The sequence below is a fragment of the Loxodonta africana genome, chromosome 3 (genome assembly GCF_030014295.1).
Source record: "Loxodonta africana isolate mLoxAfr1 chromosome 3, mLoxAfr1.hap2, whole genome shotgun sequence".
Lineage (NCBI taxonomy): Eukaryota > Metazoa > Chordata > Mammalia > Proboscidea > Elephantidae > Loxodonta > Loxodonta africana.
In genome coordinates, this window is record NC_087344.1 from 63,734,726 (window position 1) to 63,757,617 (window position 22,892).

The following is a 22,892-nucleotide window of genomic DNA, read 5'->3' on the forward strand; positions in this document are numbered from 1 at the left end:
CGTCTCTTTCCACAGATATAGTCAATTTGATTCCTGTGTGTTCCATCTGGTGAGGTCCATATGTATAGTCGCCATTTGTGTTGGTGAAGAAAGGTATTTGCAGTTAAGAAGTTATTGGTCTTGCAAAATTCTATCATTTGATCTCTAGCATTGTTTCTATCACCAAGACCATATTTTCCAGCTACCAATCCTTCTTCTTTGTTTCTAACTTTCACATTCCAATCACTTGTAATTATCAATGCATCCTTATTGCATGTTTGATCAATTTCAAACTGCAGAAGCTGATAAAAATCTTCAATTTCTTCATCTTTGGCCTTAGTGGTTGGTGCGTAAATTTGAATAATAGTCGTATTAACTGGTCTTTCTTGTAGGCGTGTGGATATTATCCTACTCTGACAGCGTTGTACTTCAGGATGAATCTTTTATTTTTAGGATAGATCTTGAAATGTTATTTTTGACGATGAAAATGCAACACCATTCCTCTTCAAGTTGTCATTCCCAGCATAGTAGACTATTATTGTCCAATTCAAAATGGCCTATACCAGTCCATTTCAGCTCACTAATGCCTGTGATATTGGTGTTTATGCATTCCACTTCATTTCTGATGATTCCCAATTTTCCTAGATTTATACTTCGCACACTCCAGGTTCCGATTATTAATGGATGTTTGCAGCTGTTTCTTCTCATTTTGAGTCGTGCCACAGCAGCAAGTGAAGGTCCCAAAAGCTTTACCGCTCCATGTCATTGAGGTCGACTCTACTTTGAGGAGGAAGCTCTTCCCCAGTCATCTTTTGAGGGCCTTCCAACCTTGGGGGCTCATCTTCTGGCACTATATCAGACAGTGTTCTGCTGCTATTCATAAGGTTTTCACTGGCTGATTCTTTTCAGAAGTAAACTGCTGGGTCCTTCTTCCTAGTCTGTCTTAGTCTGGAAGCTCAGCTGAAACCTGTCCTCCACGTGTGACCCTGCTGGTATCTGAATACCGGTGGCATAGCTTCCAGCATCACAGCAACACGCAAGTCCCCACAGTACGACAAACTGACAGACATGTGAGGGCCATTTACAATAACATCAAAAAAATTAAGTACTTGAGAATAAATCTGACAAAAGATTATATAAGATATATACACTGAAAACTATAAAATATTGCTGAATAAAGTAAAAAGAAGACCTAAACAAATGGAGAGAAATACCTGTTCATGAGTCAGAAGACTCACTGTTAAGATACCAATAGATTCAACGCTATTCCAATCAAAATTCCGCCAGTAGGCCTTTTTCTTTCTTTTTAAATAAACTGATTCTAAAATTCTAATGGAAATACAAAGAATGTAGAATAGCCAAAACAACCATTAAAAAAAAAAGGAGCAAAGTGCTCACTTCGGCAGCACATATACTAAAATTGGAACGATACACAGAAGATTAGCATGGCCCCTGTGCAAGGATGACATGCAAATTCGTGAAGCGTTCCATATTTTTCTTTCACTTAAAGCACAATAAAAATTATTTTAAAAAAAGCAAAGTTGGAGGACTAACAAACCTTACTTCAAGATTTAGTATAAAGCTGTAGTACTGTATTGGCATGAAGATAGTCAAATATATCAGTGAAACAGAATAGAGAACCCCAAAATTTGTCATTGTTGGGTACCATCAAGTTGATTCCTACTCATAGCAACTCTGCGTAACAGAGTAGAACTGCCCCCATAGGGTTTCCTTGACCCTGTAATCTTTTATGGGAGCAGCTAGATGGGTTCAAACCCCCAACCTTTCACTTAGCAGCCAAGAGCTTAACTGTTACACCACCAGGGGTTCTTACCCTTACATGTACAACTTATTTTTCAACAGTACAAAGGCAATTTAATGGGCACTAGACATACATAGATAAAATTAATGAACTTCCATCCATACTTTGCAAAATTCATGCATATGCAAGTTGAACTCAAAATGGATCCTAGACTTAAATATGAAAGCTAAAACTATAAACTTCTAGAGGAAAACAGAAAATGTTTGTGACTTGAATTTGACAAATTTCTTAGATATGTTCTCAAAAGCATGATACATAAAAGAAAACCTTGATAAATTAGACTGTATCAAAATTAAAAACTTCTTTTCTTCGAAAGATACTATTACATAAAATATCTCAGTCCTCATCCTAACTTCCTGAATCAGAATTTCTGTTAAAGTGCCTTGGGAAAATGTATTTAGGATCCACCAGTTCAGTCTAAACCCCTCTTTTTACAGATTAGCATACTCATAGAGTTTAACAGAGGTTTTCTGGGACTAGTTGTGTCAAGAGCCAGAATTAGAATCCTGACTTTCTTTCTGTTTGTCTATACAGTTCTTTTTTTATCTTGTGATACTTGTGTTAGCATTTTCAATGTGAACATTGTTTCATAAAAAATGAATCAAATAAACAAATGAAATGTCAAACAAGTTTGCAAGTTTATTGATTTCTTACTAATGCAGGAGAGAACATAAACTAAGGCCAAAAAAATCTTTATAAATAAGATTGGGAGGTTTAACACAGACAATAACTCATATTTATCTCCTTTTCAGTCGACTGAGTCAAAGACCAACACTAGAAGAACTAGAACAACGAAACATACTGCAGCGTAAGTCTACCTACGGAAATAAAGTTGTGTAGATTTTCTTTGCATGTTTCTGGCTTTAATGTGTTTCACAAAGAAGAGAAGCATTTACTTTGAGGGCCAAGCAGAGAAGGGCTATTGGTATATTTTTCCTTGAAGAAACATGATTCCCCTGAGCTTCTTTTAGAAGACACCACTGTGGTATTGTTTAGTATATTGGGATACCCCTTAGAAGATATTCTTTTCAAGTCTTCACAGAATCCTTGATTTGACAGCTTGCAAAAGGTGTGTCCCAACTTTGCTCTGTCTTCAGGGAGCTAAGATAGCAGTTTTTCTCCTGGAGGGGGCCTTCATGTTCCTAGTGGGATCTGAGGACTGAGGTCCAAAGCAAATCCCAAGTGTAGCAGTCTTCTGGTGCCTTTTATTCCTTAAGTCATTTCTTGTCTCTTGATTTTTTTTTTTAATTGTGATTAACCTGACTGTTTACAGAGCAAATTAGTTTCTCCTTAAGCAGTTAATACACAAATTGTTTTGTGTCATTGGTTGCCAACCCTGTGATATGTCAACACTCTACTCTGTTTCACCCCAGGCTCCCTGTTTCCATTGCTCCAGTTTTCCTGTTCCTTCTTGCCTTCTGATCTTTGCTTTAGGGCTTGTGTACCCATTAATCTTGTATACACGATTGAACTATGAAGCATGTCTCTCACGTGTGTTATTGTTGGTCCTATAGACCTGTCTAATCTTTGGCTGAAGGGTGAACCCCAGGAGTGACTTCAGTACTGAGTTAAGAGGGTATCCGGGGGCCATACTCTCAGAGCTTCTCCAGTCTCTGTCAGAACACCAGTAAGCCTAGTCTTTTGTGAATTTGAATTTTGTTCTACATTTTTCTCCCACTCTGTCTGGGACCCTCTATTGTTATCCCTGCCAGGGTGGTCAGTGGCAGTAACTGGGCACCATCTAGTTGTTCTGGATTTCGCTTGGTATCTCTAAAGTCACAATTTACTTTCTGTATACATAATTAACTTTTTGATATGGTGTTTTAACATAGTACAGACTTGTTTTATTTTTCCAGATTATAGAATAAAAATTGGCCTTAAAAACCTCTGCACTGAAGAGGTGTATTCTTCTCAAAGGTTACTTGTACACAGGCTCAGTCTCTGACCATTTCCATCCCCTGTTCTCTCAACACTGTTTGGATATACACAACTTAGTCACTTAATAAATTTTTAAGTGAGGGCCCTTTATAGACCTATCAGATGAAACTTAGTGTGATCCCCATTCTCCATTCTAAGTGGTTACTCTTGAGCAGGAGTCTGTAAACTTTTTCTTAAAGAGCAGACAGTAAACATTTTCAGCTTCACAGGCCAAGAAATAAAATTGAGGCTGTTACGGATGTACTTATAAAGCCATTTAAGAGGTAGCCATTTAAAACTGTGAAGAGCATTCTTAGCTTGTAGGCAGTTGAAACACAGGCAGCTGACCAGATTTGGCACTATAGTTTGCTGGCCCCTGCTCTTGAGTATTTGTCTTCACTAGTTGGCAAGAAAATTATCTTCATTAGCTATCCCCAAAGTTAGTATTGTATTCTGATTTGGAGCCTGTAAGAAATATCTGAAGTGTAGTTACTAAAAAGTTTGATATGCAGAGTTTCATTCTGAAGTAATAATTTTTGTTTCTGACTCTAAACTGTAGCTAAAAATGAAGCTGACCGTCAGGCAGAAAAACGGGAGATTAAACGTCGTCTCACTAGAAAGGTACTGCAGCCTGTGTGTTTGGTTTCAGTCTCTCTGTTGACTGTCTTGTATTTGGATGAACTATTTGATTGGAAAAAAAATTAGTTTGACTTCAATTGCCATAGATTGCTATGAAAATTTAAACAGGATACAAATATAGAAATCAACACAACATTATCAAGAGCAACTTTTTTTTTTTTTTTTTTTTTGTATTGTTTAAAGAAAGCCTGGCACGAGAAGGTGCTCAATACGTATTTGACTAGATACATTTTTACTTTCCTTTGGTAGACCTGGGACTTTGATGTGGCTCTAATAATAGCCTGTTGATGTATAGACAGTAACAAGAGGAGTGTGTAGCATTCAGTTTTGCAAAGCAGACTGGTTGTTTTCTAATCAGGAAGAACTCGATTGAACTGACCTTTAGTAATACCTGAGAAGTATCAAAAAATCAACCATGATTTCTCCATGGTCCAAATAAATTTGTAAAGAATCTTTTTTGTCAGCTTTTAAGCCCTGGGGTTAAATCCTTACTCCTTTCCCTTCCTTCATATTAGGTTGTAATTGCCATCTATAGATTCTCAGATTTTGGTCTGAGTTCTCTAGGTATTTCTTAGAACTAGTAAGAATCCCCAGGAGCGCAAGGGACCTAAACATTGTCTTCTTGACTTCTCTCACTTCTCCCCTTCCCTAAGATAGCATAAGTGTCCTTGATGAATTGAGGATAGTTAGATCCTCTGGATGGACTTAATGCCTTCAGACCAAGCAGATTAACCCAATTGTGAAACCTTAAATTGCAATTTTTATAGAATATGCTACCTTGGACATATTTCATGTTGAAAGGAAATTTACCCTTAATATTATCCACTAGTAGATGTTGCTTTCATTTGAAATGCATTCATTTTCTGATGCATTTGTGTATGTATTTATAGCTCTACCCACTCCCATAAAGAATAAAAGCCTTGCTACCCAAAATGTGGTTCACAGACAGAATCTCAGGCCTTACCCCAGACCCACTTACCAAAATCTACATTTTAACAGCATTAATAGTACACATTAAATTTTGAGAAGCATTGGATTAGAGCGGTGCTTCTCAATCTTAGCTGTGTACTGAGGAGCTTTTTTAAAACTCTTATGTCCAGAATTATTAAATCAGAATCTCTGGGGGTGGGACCCAGGCATCAATGTTACTTAAAGCTCTGAAGGTAATCAATGTGCAGTGAAGGTGGGAGCACTGGGTTAGAGGTAATTGAATGTATGACTACTACCTAATTCCTGGCACAGCAGACTAAGAAGCTCCATTTCTTTCAGCTCAGTCAAAGACCAACTGTGGCTGAATTACTGGCCAGGAAGATCCTGAGGTTTAATGAATATGTCGAGGTAACAGATGCTCAAGATTATGACCGGCGAGCCGACAAACCTTGGACCAAACTGACCCCTGCTGATAAGGTAACCAGAAAGCTTGTCAAAATTTTTATTTATTTGAAGGATGCAAGACACTAACTAGAAGGAGGAACCATAAACAAAGCTTCTAGTTTTGATACAATGTTAAGTTTCAAATCAGGATACAAAATGTAATTGAAAGAAAAAAAAACCCTACTGCATCACAGAGGACAAAAAATAAAAACTAGAAGGAAATAAAACACACTCTTAACAGTGGTTATGTTTGGTTGGGGGTAGATTGGGTGATATATTTTAGTAATTACACACATTTTACTTTTATAGTGGGAAAAACATTTTACATGCTGCAGAAACTATAAAAGCTATAATCTCTCTTCAGATTTCTTTTCCGCTTTTCCAGGATTTTGATTTAACTGGTGATTTTAGAGTTGTTACATCATGAATGGTATTGGGAAAGGTGATGTGAGTCGGGTTCAGGCCTCACTTCACCGTGTTGACCTGGTTTCTTTCCTCCTTCTGGGTTGCCTGCTGGGGTTGCAGTGGCTCAGAAAGTAAAGCCAATAGAGAAGAGATAGCAAACCACACTCCTGAGTACAGCAAATAGAAGATAGTGCAACATTTTTGTTTCTTCTCTACAGGCTGCCATAAGAAAAGAACTAAATGAATTTAAAAGCTCAGAAATGGAGGTTCATAAAGAGAGCAAACATTTTACACGGTAAGTCTCAAAGACCCAAATAATGTGAGCTAAGCGGAGCCCTAAAAACATACAGACATACAAATCTGAGTTGTTCAGTTATGAAGGGCTCTAATCACATGATTATAAGGACACTCAGTGGTGACTGCAAAAAGATGACCTTAAGAGAAGGGATGAGAACTAAGAGTTATTAAATGCCTGTTCTGAGTTTGACATTTAATGTATATTATCTTATTTTTGCAATACACCTGAAACTCATGTTAATATTCCCATTTTATAGCTGAGAAAATGGAGACTCAGGAGGGTTAAGTAAGTTGCTTAACTTGCTAGTTGGTTGTAGAACCAGGAGTTGGAGAAGGGAATTGAATGGCTCTCTTCCTTGCACTTTACTGTCCCAGGTTATATATATGGAGATTGTGCTGTGTTGACAAGATCTTGCCATCTCTGTTTTCAGTTCTATCTAATACAGTTGATCTTACCAGTTTAGTATACAGTCAATCCCTGGATTAGAAGTCTAGCTTTAAGTCAAATTTGTATGTAAATTCTAACAGTTAAGCATGGTTTGTACCTAATGTCAGTTAGTCAAATGTTTGTCTTAATATATAGTATATAGTGAACCTTTCTATGCATAAAAAACATTAAAGAAACACTTCCAGATACTAAAACATCTTTAACATAATAATGTTTTGAGGCACTCACAAAGTAACACCTGTTTGTTTTTAGGAACTATTGTATGTATCTTGAATTTTTAATATAATAGGCTTTACGGGGGTTCGTTCGTAACTGTGGGTTGTATCTAAGTCGGACATTAGTAACCTATGGACTGCTTGTATAAACTTTTTAATTAGCTGTCTTTTTGCCAAGAAATGTTTTAATTCAGAAATAATTGTTGTGATTAAGGACCCACCCAGTATGTAAAAAATTAGCTAGTCACACTAAGGCAATTAGTGGAAGTACCTTTATGTGACTGTCAGAGCATTTATGAAAAGAAGCTAAATGAAAGACGATACAATGACAAATACGGAGTTTGCTATGAAAAGAACAAGAAGCAAAGTTGGAAAATAAAAATTTTTCAAGTTTTTTCCGTTAATATACAGGCAAATTGTTATTTTGATCATAGAATTATTTTGTACTGAGCTCTGACAGGAAAGAAGGCAAATTCTTTGAACAGCAAAAACACCATTCAAGACACTGAAGTACAAACATGAATGACAAACGATACTTGTCTGCAAGAAGTTCTTAATCTAATCTGGAAAAAAGACCTAAGTACGATCAATATGATAAATGCTCAGAATCGGTCTGTCAGGATTCATATCCCAAAGCCACATTTGCTAGCTATGTCAGTATTAGCTATTTTTGATGTTACAGTAGTCATAAAGTACTGTAGTCTCCACAAATGAAGGAATAAGAATAGGTTTTGCTAAGGAAAGAGTCATAGAAAAGGTGACAGGCTGGATCTTAAAGCATATAAGAGAATTTACCTGGACGAGAAGGAAGGAAAGAACATTGTAAGCAGAAGGACCAGCACAAGTGAGGCTATGGGTGATGGAAAATGCTCAGTGTTTATGGGTAATAGGAAATGTGGCTGGAGCAGAGGATGTTATGAGGAAACGAGACCAGAAAAGTGGATTGGGGTCACACTTTGAAAAGCTTTGACTGTTATGCTAGGATGCTGGAACCACTGGAAGTTTATAAGCAGAGAATTCTGTTTCCTAATGAACTCTCATGGCAGTGTGGAAGGCGATTTGGAAGGATGAGGAAACCAGCAGCCAGGAAACCTGTTAGGAAGTGATTGAAATAGTCATAGTAAGTGACAGTGGTAGCTCAAATCAGGGTAGTGACAGAATACAAAGGAGATATATTCGAAAGACATTTCAAGCAGAGAATTAACAACATTTCGTAATTATTTTAAAAATACCAAAACCAAACCCACTGCTGTCAAGTCAATTCCAACTCATAGCAGAATACCAATTGCCATCAAGTCAGTTTTGACTCATGGCCACCCCATGTGTGTCAAGAGTAGAACTGCACATACAGTTTTCAATGGCTGCAACCTTTCGGAAGTAGATAACCAGCTCTGCCTTCAGAGGCTCCTCTGGGTGGACTCAAACCACCAACCTTTAAGTTAGTAGCCAAGCACTTACCCGTCTGTGCCACCCAGGGCCTCCTCTGTTGGGTTAGAGGAGTGAAATACAGAAAGCAGTCAAGATGACTCGTAGATTACTAACTTGTGATTTTTGAGGTCTGTGGAGGAAGTAAATGGTTCAGGCCTACAGTTTAGGATGTTTATTCAGTTATTTATTGAGCACCCACTATGTGACAGGCACAGTGCTGGGTGCTTGGGGTACAGCAGGGGTCAAGATAAAATCCCCGTCCCCAAAGAGCTTTTATTCTAAAAGAGGAAAGCAGACAATAAACAAAGTGAAAAAGAAATTATGTATGTTGAGTTTGAAGAGCTTGTGACACTCTGAGGTGGAGATGCCTAGAACATAGTTGGATATTCAGCCTAGAGTTAGGAGAAAACAAGGCCTAAAAATACCGATTTATGAGAGAAGACAGTGGATCTCTAGGGGAAGAAGTATGTTTTATTTAAAGTCTGGGCAGAGGGAAAAGAACCAGGAAAGCATATGGAAGAAAAACAATTGAAGAGGAAGAAAGAAAAGTAAGAGGAAAATAGTGTCATGGAAGCCAAGAGTTTCAAGAAGGCATGAAAGGGGATTAGGAGCATCAGATGTTACAGAAAATTCAGGTAGAATTAAGATATAACATTTCATTGTTACTGATTTAATAGCAAACCAAACTACATCATCTGGTAACTTGTCTTTCTTTGATCATCTGTTTTAGCTACCATCGTCCATGATGCTGACATTTGACTGAAGAACTATACAACAGCCCCCAAAACAGGCTGCTTTGCTGCTTCATCCTCCAGAGTTTAACATAGACAGGAAACTTCAGTGCTTCCCAGCCCAGCCAAAATTGGGCTCTCTGGGATGTAGTTCTGGGGTGAACAGCACTTCTATGAATGTAGCATTTCACTGGAATGGATTCTCATGTGCTCCCCCTGGGGCACAACTGAACACTTTGTCAGTGCTTTTGAATCTTCTAATATTGCAGCATACTTGAGGGGTTCCCTCACCAGCCACCAAAGTTCTAGGCCACTTGTAGGTTCCATGTTTTGTTGGCTGTACCACACTTTGCCCCAAGATGACTGCCTGTGCCAAGGCACACTTTGCACCATTGGCCTTACCTGTCCTGCCCTGTGAGACCCACTTGTGTAGGCGCTAAGTTCCAGCCATCAGTTTCAGTTGGCAATGGGGAAAACCTTTTTTGTAGGCCCCCAATCTTCTGGCAAAGGAGCCCCCACCTCCAGCGGAAGCCTGTCAGTTGAAAAGCATTGCACTATACCTGTTATAGGGAGCCCTGGTGTCACAATGGTTAAGCACTGGGCTGCTGAGAAGTCAGCAGTTTGAACCCACCAGCGGGAGAAAAATGTGGCAGTCTACTTCTGTAAAGATTTATAGCTTTGGAAATCGTATAGGGCAGTCATTATGAGTCAGAATTTGACTCAACAGCAGTGAGTGGTGGACACCTCTTATAACAAGCAATATATTCCTCTTTAGGTACTCAAGCCTGAGAGGAAGCTCAGGACTGAACATGTACCCCCTTTTTGGCATAAGTCACCCTAATTTTTTACAAAAATTTATCGTGAAGTAGTAATGGAAACTTACGTACTTTTTGTCTGTCAGAGAATCTGAGCTGCAACCAGACTCTTAAGTCTGTAAAATAAGAAAGTATATATATTTTCTGTATACAAAAACAAAACTAAAAAAGCCTTCATAATAATGCCAACTTGGCAGAAAACTGACTTGTGGCTTAAATTTTGTAGGCTGTTGTATCCTTTTCCATGAAGTAGAGTTGTAGCAACTCTGGGAGCACTTGTGTATTGTCGGCCCCCACACCTCCAGAATCTCAAAAAGGACCTAAAAGGTGTAGGGTGCTGAACAGGAAAAGGTCTTTAAAGAAGCAACAAGAGGGGCCCAATCATGACCCACTGCCCCTCACTTTTTCTCCTCAGTGCTGTTTGCCCTCTCCTGCTGCGCTCTCCCTCTTAACTCCAAACACTGATCCTTCTGCTGACCTCTGGCAGATTCCACCTCACTTGTCTCGTCCTTCCTCTTCCAAGCTGTAGCCATGTAGTTGGTGCCTGGACATTGGCTCAGCCCCTACCCCTTTTTGTATTTGTAATATACGTTAATACTATTTTCTAAAACACATTCGCTTTGTTTGATTTTTATTGAAAACCATACAGCCTCACTATTTCCCTCTAATTCCTAGCCACGCTAAGTGGAGGAAAAAAATAGTTTCTATTTAATTGATGAACGTGGCTTTTTCCTTCACTTTAATGTTCAGGAAGTTGTGACTTTCATAGATTTCTTCTGTGGTCCTTGCCTTTTGTTCTGTTTGAAATCCTTCACTGGATTTCTCTTTTGATAAAATTTGCTGAAGAATCAAAATATCAGATCAAAACAAAAAAGCTGAAGTGACCTTAAAAGGCAACATCTCTTCTTTGTATAGTAAAAAAGGGATATTTGGATTTCTCGGTTTTGTCAAATGTTGTATGACTGTGGAGATAGACTGAGTCCACATTTCCTTGGAGCTGACTAATATTTGTGATAACAGAAGGAAGACAAGTGAAGATTCTACTGAAGTCTGTTGTTGGTCTGTATGTGAGGTGGCCACACGTTAACTGCTAACTTGCCTTCTTCTGACCATTCTTTCTTGTTGGTTTGGAAACTGGCTTATGCCAGAATCTTTGTGGCTTGAGATGACATTTTGAAAGCCTTCTTTTAGAAACTCTCTTTTCCTGAATGTGCCAAGCTTGAAGCAGAATTTGCCTGCCTTCTATGTGCCACCAAGGGGTCCAGTTCATCTTTCATCTCATTCATGTTCTTTTGAAGCAAGATACTTTGGGGGGGGTCAAGTCTTTCTAGGTGTTTTGGTTTTGTTTTTTTAAATACAATCTGTTTTGTTTTCTCTTTCCCTGTAATTACCAATTCACAATCCTAATGTAAAGAAAAAATAAAAGCCTGGTGTATTGTACTTCAAGATACTTCCCTGATGTACAGAATCTCCTTGTAAAATAAATAATTGCATTGTATATCAGTCTTCATATCAATATTAATTATTATTTTAGAATTAAAAAAATACATACTATTCTCGTGTGAGGTATTCATTTTTGTTATGTCCTACTCTATTCCAAAAAAGGATACCTAAAATAATTGCACGAGGCACTAAATGAGAAGTCAGTGAGGGAAAAGTAATAATAGTAAGGACATTAAATGTAGCCAGAGGTAAGAGTCAGTCATGTTTGTGTCTGTGCACATGTATTAAAAAGAAAATAGGCTGAAGGGAGGAGAGGCAACTGAATGCCAAACTATGTACCTGGTGCTACACTGGGGCTTTATTTAGCCTACACCCAGCCTGTGAAAGACCTGAGAAGTGACCTGAAGTCACTTCCCCAAGGTCAAAGCAAATCATATAACCACTCTTTGCATGTATTCAAGGGCAGTTACTACCCAGTGTATTATCTCTACAAGGATTTACTGACTAGGGATCACATATAAGTGGACCTTAGGCTGATACCACAAAAGGACAGCTGGTACTTTATGCACTTCTCTCTGGCAAGCAGCCCAGTTTCAATCCAGGTCACGTCAGCAATGACTCACTTTCTATTTGTCACTTCAGAGAGTGGCTTGTTTAGCACATCGTCTTTTACCAAGGGTTAAAAGAAACCATGAGTCAGAACTGCTCACGTCCTCAGGTTCTACCTACTTCCAGGTTTTCCTTCTAGTAGCCCTCCAAATAGGCCTCAAATTGTTATTGTGTTCTGTTGTGTTTGTTTTTAATAATATTGTGTTTTGGTGAGTTTACACAGCAAATTAGGTTCCCATTTAACAACTTCTATACAAATATTCAGGGATACCGATTACATTTTTCATAACGTGTTAACATTCTTATTAACTCCATTCTGGTTGTCACATGCGTTTTTTTTTTTGTTTTTCCTAAATTTTATTTTGTTGTTGAGAATATACACAGCAAAACATACACCAATTCAGCAGTTTCTACATGTACAATTTAGTGACATTGGTTACATTCTTCGAGGTTGTACAACCATTCTCATCCTGCCTTTCTGAGTTGCTCTTCTGCCTTCATTAACATAAACTCACAGCCCTCTAAGGTTCCTATCTAATCTTTTGAGTTACTGTTGTCAATTTTTAACTGAATTGTCATAAAGAATACAATGACTATTAGTACAGTTTAGGAGCCCAGCCTTGATTCATTGTAAGGCACTCAGCGTTGCTTTTATACCACTGCCGCAAGCGTCAACACAGTGAAAAAGGCAAAAACAACAATGTTTACATGTTATTATGAAAATAGTTTTGATCTCATGGACTCCCGAGAGTCTCAGAAGCAATGGGGTTTGCCAACCACACATGGAGAACTGCTGCTCTGAGCATGCTTCTCATCTTAAAAAAAAAAAATTTTTTTTTTCATCTTAACATCTAGATAATTCCAATGCCTCAGAATCGCTGTGAGAGTGAACAAGGTATGTAAAGAACCGCAAAGTCTTATAGGTCTTGTTTTTAGGTGCACCAGTCGTTTTCGACTCAAAGCAACCCCAGTGATAGAGCAGAACTGCCCCACAGAGTTTTCTAAGCTGTAATCTACGGTAGCACATCGCCAGGTTTTCTCCTGCAGAGCCACTGGGTGGATTCCAAACGCCAACCTTCAGGTTAGCAGCTGAGCTCTTCACCGTTGCGCCACCTGGGCTCCTTAATACATAGAAGGAACTCCATAACTGTCAGTTTCTACTCAGTACAGCCCAGCTGTGATGATGGCTCTATGTCAATATACCTAACATTTATTCGCCGAACACAATAAGGAAACTTGATCATATTTCATACATACGTATCTTAAGGATTCTTGACTTACCTACTTCTTTACTTCAGGTTTTTTTTTTTTTTTATCTTAGCCAATTCGTCTAGAAGCATTTCCGTCTTATTTACCTAGCATTTATCAGATGCTTACGTGTGACATGGCAGATTCAATCCCTTTTGAGACCGTTTGCGTTTCTCAAAATGTCTTTTTCTATTTTGCATACTTACTATCTCAAAGGTTTTTTGGCCAGTTTATCTATCGACGTAACCGCCAGATTGAGGAACTGACCGTAGAGAAGTACAGCTACACGGTACAGTGTCCAGCGACACACCCACAAACTTCAATTTCTGTAATTAACACTCTAACACACCTCAGGGTGCAAACGCACCAAGGTCGCGAGAAACCGCTGAGCAAGGTAGGGGTGGGGCTTAACATTCGTGGATTCCCAGCACCCTCAGCGAGCTTCTGATTCCCTTAACTGCGCATGTCGCGGCGCAGGCGCAATGGACGCTCGTTGACTTCCGCGCGCTGGTGATGGTATAAATAAGGGTTTTCTGGCCCCACTCGTTCTCTTGCGTGAAGGCGAGCTCTGGGTCGCTTCGGTCTTGGTGAGTGTTTTTGCTTCGTGGCCTCTCATCTCTACCTCTAGCATTCTGCTCGGCTACCAGCCTTTCCTGTGAGCACAGCCTTCAGCGGCGACTGTGCTGACTGCGCTCCTAAGTGCGACCGGACTGAGAGTAACTTCGGCCGCGTGCGGCCGCCGAAGGCCCGCGGAGCCCCAGGGCCTGGGCTTTCAGCAGGGGCTGCGGGCAGCGCCACCCCGAGGCTTGTGAGGCTGCCGCACCGCTCGTCAGAACGCTGAGTGGCGCAGCTCCCCTATTCATTGCCTATTTGCGCCTTTAATTTTTCGGCTTCCTCAGAGGCACTTTGTGCGCGATGAAGTTGCGTGTAAGACGCCTTGTTCCTGATCTTCTCAGTTGAAGAGTTACTGAGCTTTTGAGACACTCCTAGGTGCTGTTACTAAATTTACCACGTGATTTGTTGTGATTTGGGACAACTAACGACTGTAGGTCTTCCACTGAGATGTAGCATTTACGAGACGTCTTGCTGCTCACGAGCTGTTAGCATACCGTTCCGTCGTTTGCCGATGGGCTGTTGAGGTTTCTCAATGTGCTTGCTGGGGTTGCAAGTTAAGAGGTTCGGGCCTACGCTGGGGAAATCGGTATCAACTAGGTAAGATGGTTGTTTAATACAGTCGTCTGTAAATTGAACCAGTGATAGTGACCATTCCAACGTGGATATTCCCGGGAGGTCACTCTCCCCGGGCTCTGTCCTGGTGGCGCAGGGGAGCATAGGGCTTTGCCCCGTGATGTACAATCCCTTTCCACGACGTTGGAGATAAAGCCGGGCCTTGAGTCTGCGCCTGCATATTCCTACAGCTTCTCAGAGTCCTGCGGACAATGACTGAGGAGACAAACCATGCAGGAAACAGCCCCTAATCTTGTAAGAGGTCTCTGGATTCTTTAGTAATTTCTAACCAGGAAGCAGAAATTTGTACTCAATAGAGAGGAATGATACGGTTGCTAGACTACATTGCTGCCCTCACGATAGGGGTAGGCTGTATTTGGGCTTCAGATCAGAACTGTTGGAGGACGACTAACCACTTTACTCTTTACATTGTTTTAACTTCAGGGAAATCTCTGCAGGGCTGTTAACATGAGCCCTAAAACGCTTTGCACTAGTTTATTGGTACATGTGGATTATAAAATAATTTTAATAATTCCAAAGCCAGTTCTCTGTCGCATACCAGTAACTGTTTCTCAGTTTGTTACGTCCAAATATCGACTAGGTCTTGTATTTTATGACATTTCTTTAAGCATGTTGACAGTTTCTTCCATGTGCCCTCACGTTCTGTGGAGAGTGCTTTTATCATTCTGCTCCGTGAAACGGTGCTAAGTTTTTCCCATCTTCATTTCTTCGCCTGACAGGGGTATTGATACTTTATAGATGAAGAAATTTGAGACTGAGATGGGATGATTTTGCCAAATTCTTAGTGGCAAACCTTGCACACATGTGATATACAACATGCATGTGTGCTTTTGTGTATCCATAGCTTTTCAGTTCTGTGAACAGTGATTAAGTAGGAAAGCCACATTAGAAACAGTGGCAGTGATTGGATGTGGTTTTGAACCCTTAAAACCATTACTAACCCTAATGGTCTTATTTTTGCAGGGTTTTCTCAAATCTACTTCCATACTCTGAGGTGAGTAAATTATGGGAGTCAGTGGAAATGTTTTGAGGAATGCTGTTTTCTAGCAATATTGCCTTTGTAAATGACTAATTACAATGACTAGTCAAGAGGCATTCCAACGTGGATATTCCCGGGAGGTCACTCTCCCCGGGCTCTGTCCTGGTGGCGCAGGGGAGCATAGGGCTCTGCCCCTTGATGTACAATCCCTTTCCACGACGTTGGAGATAAAGCCGGGCCTTGAGTCTGCGCCTGCATATTCCTACAGCTTCTCAGAGTCGTGCAGACAATGACTGAGGAGACAAACCATGCAGGAAACATGTCTAATATACTAAAATTAAAAACTGAAGACCTAATGAGAGTCTAAACCAGTTTTTTTGTTTTTCCTTTCATTTAGGAGAGAAGAGGAGGAGCCTCACTTTTGGGCAGAAGTTGAAAGTTAATGTTTTTCTAAGAGCCTGAAAGACATGAAGTTTTTCATTGGCTCACTTAGGTTGAGTCAGTGTTTGGTTTTAAATGCTGACATTTAATTAAAGGTCAGTGTGCTGGTTCCATCAGACAGTCCATGGATCATCTGGGAATTGGTTAGAAGTGTAAATTCTCAGGTAACCCCCCTGAACCACTGCGTTTATAAAATAAAGATGCCGTTTGCATTTACATATTGTGCGTTCTTTTTGTGTATGTATCATGAGTAATAAATACATTAGCAGAAACAAATGTTCTGCTTATGAATGCTGTGAGAACACTAACTCCAGTTAATGCTTTTTAAGCCCCCGAGCACTTGACTCCAGACATTGGCTGCTTTGCTTCCCCCAAAAGATTTCCAACTTACAGGGATGCTGTAGGAGAGTAGAACTGCCCTGTAGGGCTTCCCTAGTGGATTTGGACTGCTGAGCTTTTGGTTAGCAGCCCACATTCTATAACCACTGTACCACCAGGGCTCTCATCAGATGTCCTGATATAATATAGGCTTGATAAAAACCAGTGAAACTGGGTAAATCCCAATTTTCATTGTAGTTTGCCTATGGGCACCTTGAGTGGAAGTTTGGGTTGAGCATGGAAGAGGAATCTATTGGCAAATTAAGCTTAAATTCCATTTGTACAGCTGCTGTGCCCTGTGCTGGATAAACCTTACTGCCTGTGTCCCAGCAATGTGCTTGAGCCTAAATACTAAATAGACCTGTCACCTTAATTTTGTACCCAAGTGACTAGAAGGTTGTGTCACAATGGAAACTTGGCAAGCTCCGGTCACTGGTTGCCAGCACTATGGAGAAATGAGACTCAAGGATGGGGGCTAGCAGGGATCCATCTAGAAGGTACGAGTCTACTTCATGGGAGGGGCTAAGTGAGTTTCACAATGGAGGAGTGGGTTAGAATAGTCATTCCATTCAAAAACCTGGTTGCAGTTTTGAGGTGGTAACAAATTGATCTTCCCTGTGAACTGTCCCAGTGGCAACAACTTTAAAAATAGGTCACATTGGGAGCTAATTGTGCGTGACATGTGTTTACCTGTGCATGTTACCCTGTGCTAGGCATATTGGTCCCATCTTGAAATGGCAGAACCTAGGAACAATACTTGTTGCCATCAAGTAGATTCTAACTCCGACCCCATAGGACAGTAGAACTGACCCCATAGAGTTTAGAAGGAGTGCCGGGTGGATTTGGATTGCCGACCTTTTGGTTAGCCAAAGTCACCGGCTACCACATATTTCCAGAGTGGCTGGTGGGTTCAAATTGAGCAGTGAGTTCTTAAAACACTGCCACTGGGGCTCCTCCCATGCGTGCACACACCCTCATGGAGAGGTGCTCAGTAAAAAGCTTTTTTCCCACAACCAATGGATTTAGGGGAAATTTTCAATTTATATTCTAAGAGTGGGGCTGGGCAGAAAATACATGCATTATTCCTGATGTCCAGGTGTAGCTGAAGCCTAAAAATGTTCTACCTATGAATGGTAAGAGAAAACTACCTCCAGCAGTTAATTCCTGGTTGTTTCTAAACTTGGAGTTGGACTCCCTGGATTTGAATCCTGACTGTGCCCATGTGACTTTGGGCAAGTCACTTAACCTCTCTGCCTCAATTTCCTCACCTGTAGAATGGAGGTGGTAAAAGTTATGAGGATTACATTAAAAAAAAAAAACTTGGAAAATAGTATAATCCACAGCACATAAGTACAATGGTTTGGTTAAAATTATTCTGTCCCTTTTTCAAGCAGGAAACTTGGTGGTGCAGTGGTTAAGAGCTATGGCTGCTAACCAGACAGCTGGCAGCTTGAATCCTTGGAAACCCTATGGGGCAGATTTACTCTGTCCTGTTAGGTGCAATCAAATCAGTTCTGACTCAGACTCCACAACAGAAATACTGCCCAGTTCTGTGCCATCCTCACAATTGTTGCTATGCTTCAGCCCATTATTGCAGCCCCTGTGTCAATCCATCTCACTGAGGGTCTTCCTGTTTTTCACTGACACTCTACCAAGCATGATGCCCTTCTGGAGGGACTGATCCCTCCTGATAATGTGTCCAAAGTATGTGAGACGTCTTGCCATCCTTGCTTCTAAGGAGCGTTCTGGCTGTACTTCTTCCAAGATAGATTTGTTAGTTCTTCTGGCAGTCCATGGTATATTCAGTATTTTTCACCAACGCCACAATTCAAAGGCGTCAATTCTTTCGTCTTATTCATTGTCCAGCTTTTGCATGCATATGAGGCGATTGAAAACACCATGGATTGGGTCAGGTGCACCTTAGTCCGCAAAGTTACATCTTTTCCTTTCAACACTTCGAAGAGGTCTTTTGCAGCAGATTTTCCCAATGCTATGTGTCCTTCGATTTCTTGACTGCGGCTTTCGTGGGTGTTGATTGTGGATCCAAGTAAAACGAAATCCTTGACAACTTCAATCTTTTTGCTGTTTATCATGATGTTGTTTATTGGTCCAGTTGTGAGGATTTTTGTTTTCTTTATATTGAGGTATAATCCATACTGAAGGCTGTGGTCTTTGATCTTCAACAGTAAGTCGTTAAGTCCTCTTAATTTTCAGCAAGAAAGGTTGTGACATCTCAATGTCACAGGTTAATGAATCTTCCCCCTATTCTGATGCCCCGTTCTTCTTCATATAGCTCAGCTTCTCAGATTATTTGCTCAGCATACAGATTGAATAAAAAAAAAAGAATAGGTATGGTGAGAGGATATAACCCTGATGCACACCTTTCCTGACTTTAAACCATGCAGTATCCCCTTGTTCTATTTGAACAACTGCCTCTTGATCCATGTACAGATTTCTCATGAGCACAATTAAGTGTTCCAGAATTCCCATTCTGTGCAACATTATAATTTGTTATGATCCACACAGTCAATGCCTTAGCATAGTCAATAAAACACAGGTAAATATCTTTCTGGTATTCTCTGCTTTCAGTCAGGATCCATCTGACATCAACTGATATCCCTGGTTCCACATCCTCTTCTAAATTAGGCTTGAACTTCTGGCAGTTTCCTATACTCTGTCCTATACAGTCCCTATGAGTTAGAATGGACTTGACAGCAATGGGTTTGGTTTTGGTTTTTCTCAAGCAAAGAACAAGGGCTATAGTATTGAATGAATGAGATTGCCACCATTCATGAATCTACTAACTACTAAACCACCCTACCTTTCCAGGAGACAAAAAAGAGGAGGCTCAAGGATTAGTAGTAAGTTGCCCAAGATCAAACAGGTAGTAAGTAGAACCAGGATTTGAACCTGTCTGTCTAACTCCAAAGCCACATCATGAGATGCTATTAGCTTTGAATTAATGACAGTTATCATTTATTGAGAATTTCCTATGTGCTAGTCACTGTGCAGATACGTGTACATTATCTAATTCTCCATGCACCTCTGTATGGTAGGTACTGTTTTTGTGCCCATTTTACAGATGAGAAACAAGGTGGAGGATTTGAGAAAGATACCCAAGTTACACAGCTAGTAAGAGGCAGAGCATGGATTTGAGCCAAGGCAATTGGCTACAGAATCTACACTTATCCTACATCATACCACACCTCAAAAAGTATTGACCTTATTTCCTTCTGGTTTAAGCCACAGAATTTTTTATATTGGACTAATTTGGTAAACACTAAGTTCCAATTGCAATGAATTATACACCTATGTGCCCAGCTTTAATTGACACTGGAAAATGACACTGAAGTGGAGATAAGTGGTTTCCTTGGAGAGAGGTGGCCCTTCCCTGGACACACTTCTTTCATCCCTTTCTGTCTTTGCATATCTTTCCCCCCATCTATATGATGGTCACCCATATTTGATGAAGATTTACCATGTGCCGGGCACTCTCTAATACTCACAATAGCCCTATGTCATGCAGGGACTTGTATTAAACCCCTCTTTTTTTTTTTTTTTTTTTTTAGATAAGGAACACCAAAAAAGCTTATTTGTCCAAGGTCATACAGAATGGGATTTGAAGTTCTGATAGTCTCTAGAGTCATCAACCTGACTTCCCATTCTCTAAGCATCTAGAATGGCCTTCCTGGTTCTCACAGGGAGGGCTGGCACTTTCATATTCCTTCATTACCATTAACACTTGTGATTATTTTCCAATTAATGTTCGTTTAACCTACTAGGAGACCTGGCAGTGCAGTGGTTAAGAGCTTGGCTGCTAACCAAAAGGTCAGCGGTTTGAACCTACCATCCACTTCACAGGAGAAAGATGTGGCAGTCTGCTTCCGTAGAGATTTACAGCTTTGGAAACTCTGTGTGGCAGTTCTACCCTGTCCTATAGGGTCGCTGTGAGTTGGAATTGACTTAATGGCAATGGGTTTGGTGGGAACCTATTAGTGGGAGAATCCTGAAGAGAAGGGACCACTGTACCTGGCACATAACAAACACTGGTTGATGTTGAGTTTTTTTTGTTTTCCTATTTATATATATATATATTTATATTTTGTTGATTTCTACTTTGATCTTTATTATTTCCTTCTGTTTACTTTGAGTTTGATTTTTTGTGTTGTTGATTTGTTTTAGTTTCTTATGGTAGAAGTGGAGGTCGTTGATTTGAGACCTTTTTTAACAGGCATTTTAGTGCTATAAATTTCCCCCAATACTGCTTTAAAAGCATCCCCAAAACACTGGTATGTTGTGTATTAATTTTAATTCAATTCAAAATACTTTTAAATTCCTTTTTGGTTTCTTCTGTATGAGTCATTTAGAAGTGTGTTATTTAGTTTTCAAATATTTGTGGATTTCCAAAGATCTTTCTGTTACTGGTTTCTAATTTAATTCCGACGTGGTCTAAGTAAAGGTTTTGTATGAATTGAATCCTTTTAAATTTATTGAGACTTGTTTTACGACCCAGAATGTGGTCTATCTTGGCAAGTGTTTTATGTGCACTTGAATGTCTATTCTGCTCTTGCTTGGTGGAGTGTTCTATAAATGATAATCAGTTCAAATTGATTGAATGTGTCGTTCAAATCTATATCCTTGCTGATTTTCTGCCTACTGTTCCATCAATTATTGAGAGAGGGATATTGAAATCCCTGGCTGTAGTTGTAAATTTGTCTGTTTCTCTTTGCACTTCTGTTTTGCTTCAGGTATTTTGAAGCTCTCTTATTAGTTGCATGTATGTTTAGAATTGGTCACTGTGATTAATTGACTCCTTTATCATTATTAAATGACGTTATGTATTTCTGGCAATATTATTTTCTCTGAAAGCTCCTTTGTCAGCTATTAATATAGCCATTCCAGCTTTCTTTTGACCAGAGTTAGCACTGGGTATCTTTTTCTATCCTGTTACTTTTAACCTATTTGTGTATTTATATTAAAAATATATTTCTTATAGGCAGCATATAGTTTTTCCTTTGGTTAGCAACCGTAGCACTTAACTGCTACGCTACCAGGGTTTCCATTATTGTATAAAGACCTTACAATTGAGTACTTCCATTTCTCCCCTCAAAGTCTTTGAGTTATTGTCATACATTTTACCTTTATATATGTTATAACACTCATAATACATTGTTATTATTTTTGTTTAAACAGGCAATTATCTTTTTATTTTTATTTTTTAACATTAATTACAGTCACCATGTTGTGCCAGGCAATTATCTTTTAACAATTTTTAAATTTTAAGAAAAAACCTTATATATAAAATTTTTTTTTTTATATAGTTACATTTCCACTGCTCTTCATTCTTTTGTGTAGATCCAGATTTTCATCTGGTATCACTTCCCTTTTGCCCAAAGGGCTGTCTTTAACATTTCTTCCTTTAACATTGCCAGTGATGAATTCTTTTAGCTTTTGTATGTCTAAAAATACCATTATTTCACCTTCATTTTTTAAAGATATTTTTGCTTGGGTATACTTTTGCTGGAACACTTTAAAGACATTGCTCCACTGCCTTCTTGCTTGCATTGTTTGTAAAAAAGAAATCCATCATTCTTGTCTTTGTGCCTCGGTATGTCTTTTTTCTCTACTTTTTAATTTTTAATGATTGAGACAAAAAATATCTAAAACTGCAGCTTCTAGAAGAACCACTTATTTTTGCCCATCTTGTACCTCTCCTCAAACTAGACCTTGGCCTCCAGCCAGGCCTTGCATTTAAGATCAGGGTCTCTGAAGACATCCTTATTGACAACAGTTTTGTCCAAGGGGATCGCCAGAGTACTTTGTGCACATGAGGTGATTGTAGTTATAAACTTTCACAAAAGACCTCTTGGCAGTTTTCTTCTTGCCCGTGGCAGCTGCCGCTTTACAGGAATAGTGATCCATTCCAGCCACCAGAGCATGGCTGTAGGAGTGGTCTGAGGTGCCATCATCAATGTTCTTCACAATGACAACTTTGCATCCAGAGTAGAGTCCAGCCAGGACTGGCACCACCTTCCCAGGTTTTATGAACTTCCCCATTTCAATGGTAACCACTCTGACTACTTTTAAGATTTTCTATTTATCACTAAGTTTGAACAATTTGATTATGTCTTAAAAAACTATTTTTTTTTTTGAACAATTTGATTATGTCTTGGTATAGTTTTCTTCTTGTTTCTTGTGCTTGAGGTTTGTTGAGTTTCTTGGATCTGTGGGTTTATAATTTTCATCAAGTTTGAACGTTTTTCAGCCATTATTTCTTCAAATATATTTTCTGTCCACACCCTTCTTCTCTTTCAAGGACTCCAGTTACCTGTGTATTAGGCCCCTTTAACTTGTTCTATAGCTCACTAATTCTCTTTTCATTTTTTTTAAATTCGGTTTTCTTCTCTTTCATTTTGCTATCTCTTCAAATTCACTACCAGCTGTTAATCCCATTTAGTGTAGTTGTAATGTGAAAC

General features: G+C 39.5%; 1 protein-coding gene, 3 non-coding genes and 1 pseudogene across 14 annotated transcripts in view; 4 read left to right on the plus strand and 1 right to left on the minus strand.

The window, feature by feature from the left end:
* The window catches only part of PHACTR4 (phosphatase and actin regulator 4), a 142,433-nt gene extending 125,970 nt beyond the window's left edge, over window positions 1-16,463 (plus strand). For 7 of the 11 annotated variants that reach the window (XM_064281577.1, XM_010595129.3, XM_064281574.1 and 4 more), the window contains 6 exons: window positions 2,554-2,609; window positions 4,278-4,339; window positions 5,627-5,764; window positions 6,355-6,431; window positions 15,582-15,612; window positions 15,995-16,463. In XM_064281577.1, the coding sequence (XP_064137647.1) occupies window positions 2,554-2,609; window positions 4,278-4,339; window positions 5,627-5,764; window positions 6,355-6,431; window positions 15,582-15,612; window positions 15,995-16,033 (403 nt within the window). In that variant the 3' untranslated portion in view covers window positions 16,034-16,463. Of the gene's footprint in view, window positions 1-2,553; window positions 2,610-4,277; window positions 4,340-5,626; window positions 5,765-6,354; window positions 6,432-9,254; window positions 15,191-15,581 lie in introns of those variants that run through there. The other 4 variants (XR_010321352.1, XR_010321351.1, XR_010321353.1 and 1 more) reach the window with 4 other exon arrangements.
* On the plus strand, window positions 1,370-1,476 carry LOC111752069 (U6 spliceosomal RNA). The gene has a single exon (XR_002787087.1). It is a non-coding gene; the product is annotated as a U6 spliceosomal RNA (small nuclear RNA).
* LOC111752074 (small nucleolar RNA SNORA73 family) lies at window positions 14,639-14,843 on the plus strand. The gene has a single exon (XR_002787092.1). It is a non-coding gene; the product is annotated as a small nucleolar RNA SNORA73 family (small nucleolar RNA).
* On the plus strand, window positions 15,716-15,920 carry LOC111752075 (small nucleolar RNA SNORA73 family). Its single transcript, XR_002787093.1, has one exon. It is a non-coding gene; the product is annotated as a small nucleolar RNA SNORA73 family (small nucleolar RNA).
* A 5,613-nt stretch (window positions 16,464-22,076) lies between the features above and the next one.
* Window positions 22,077-22,846, minus strand: LOC111752056 (large ribosomal subunit protein eL27-like; annotated as a pseudogene).
* Between the last annotated feature and the right edge of the window lie 46 nt (window positions 22,847-22,892).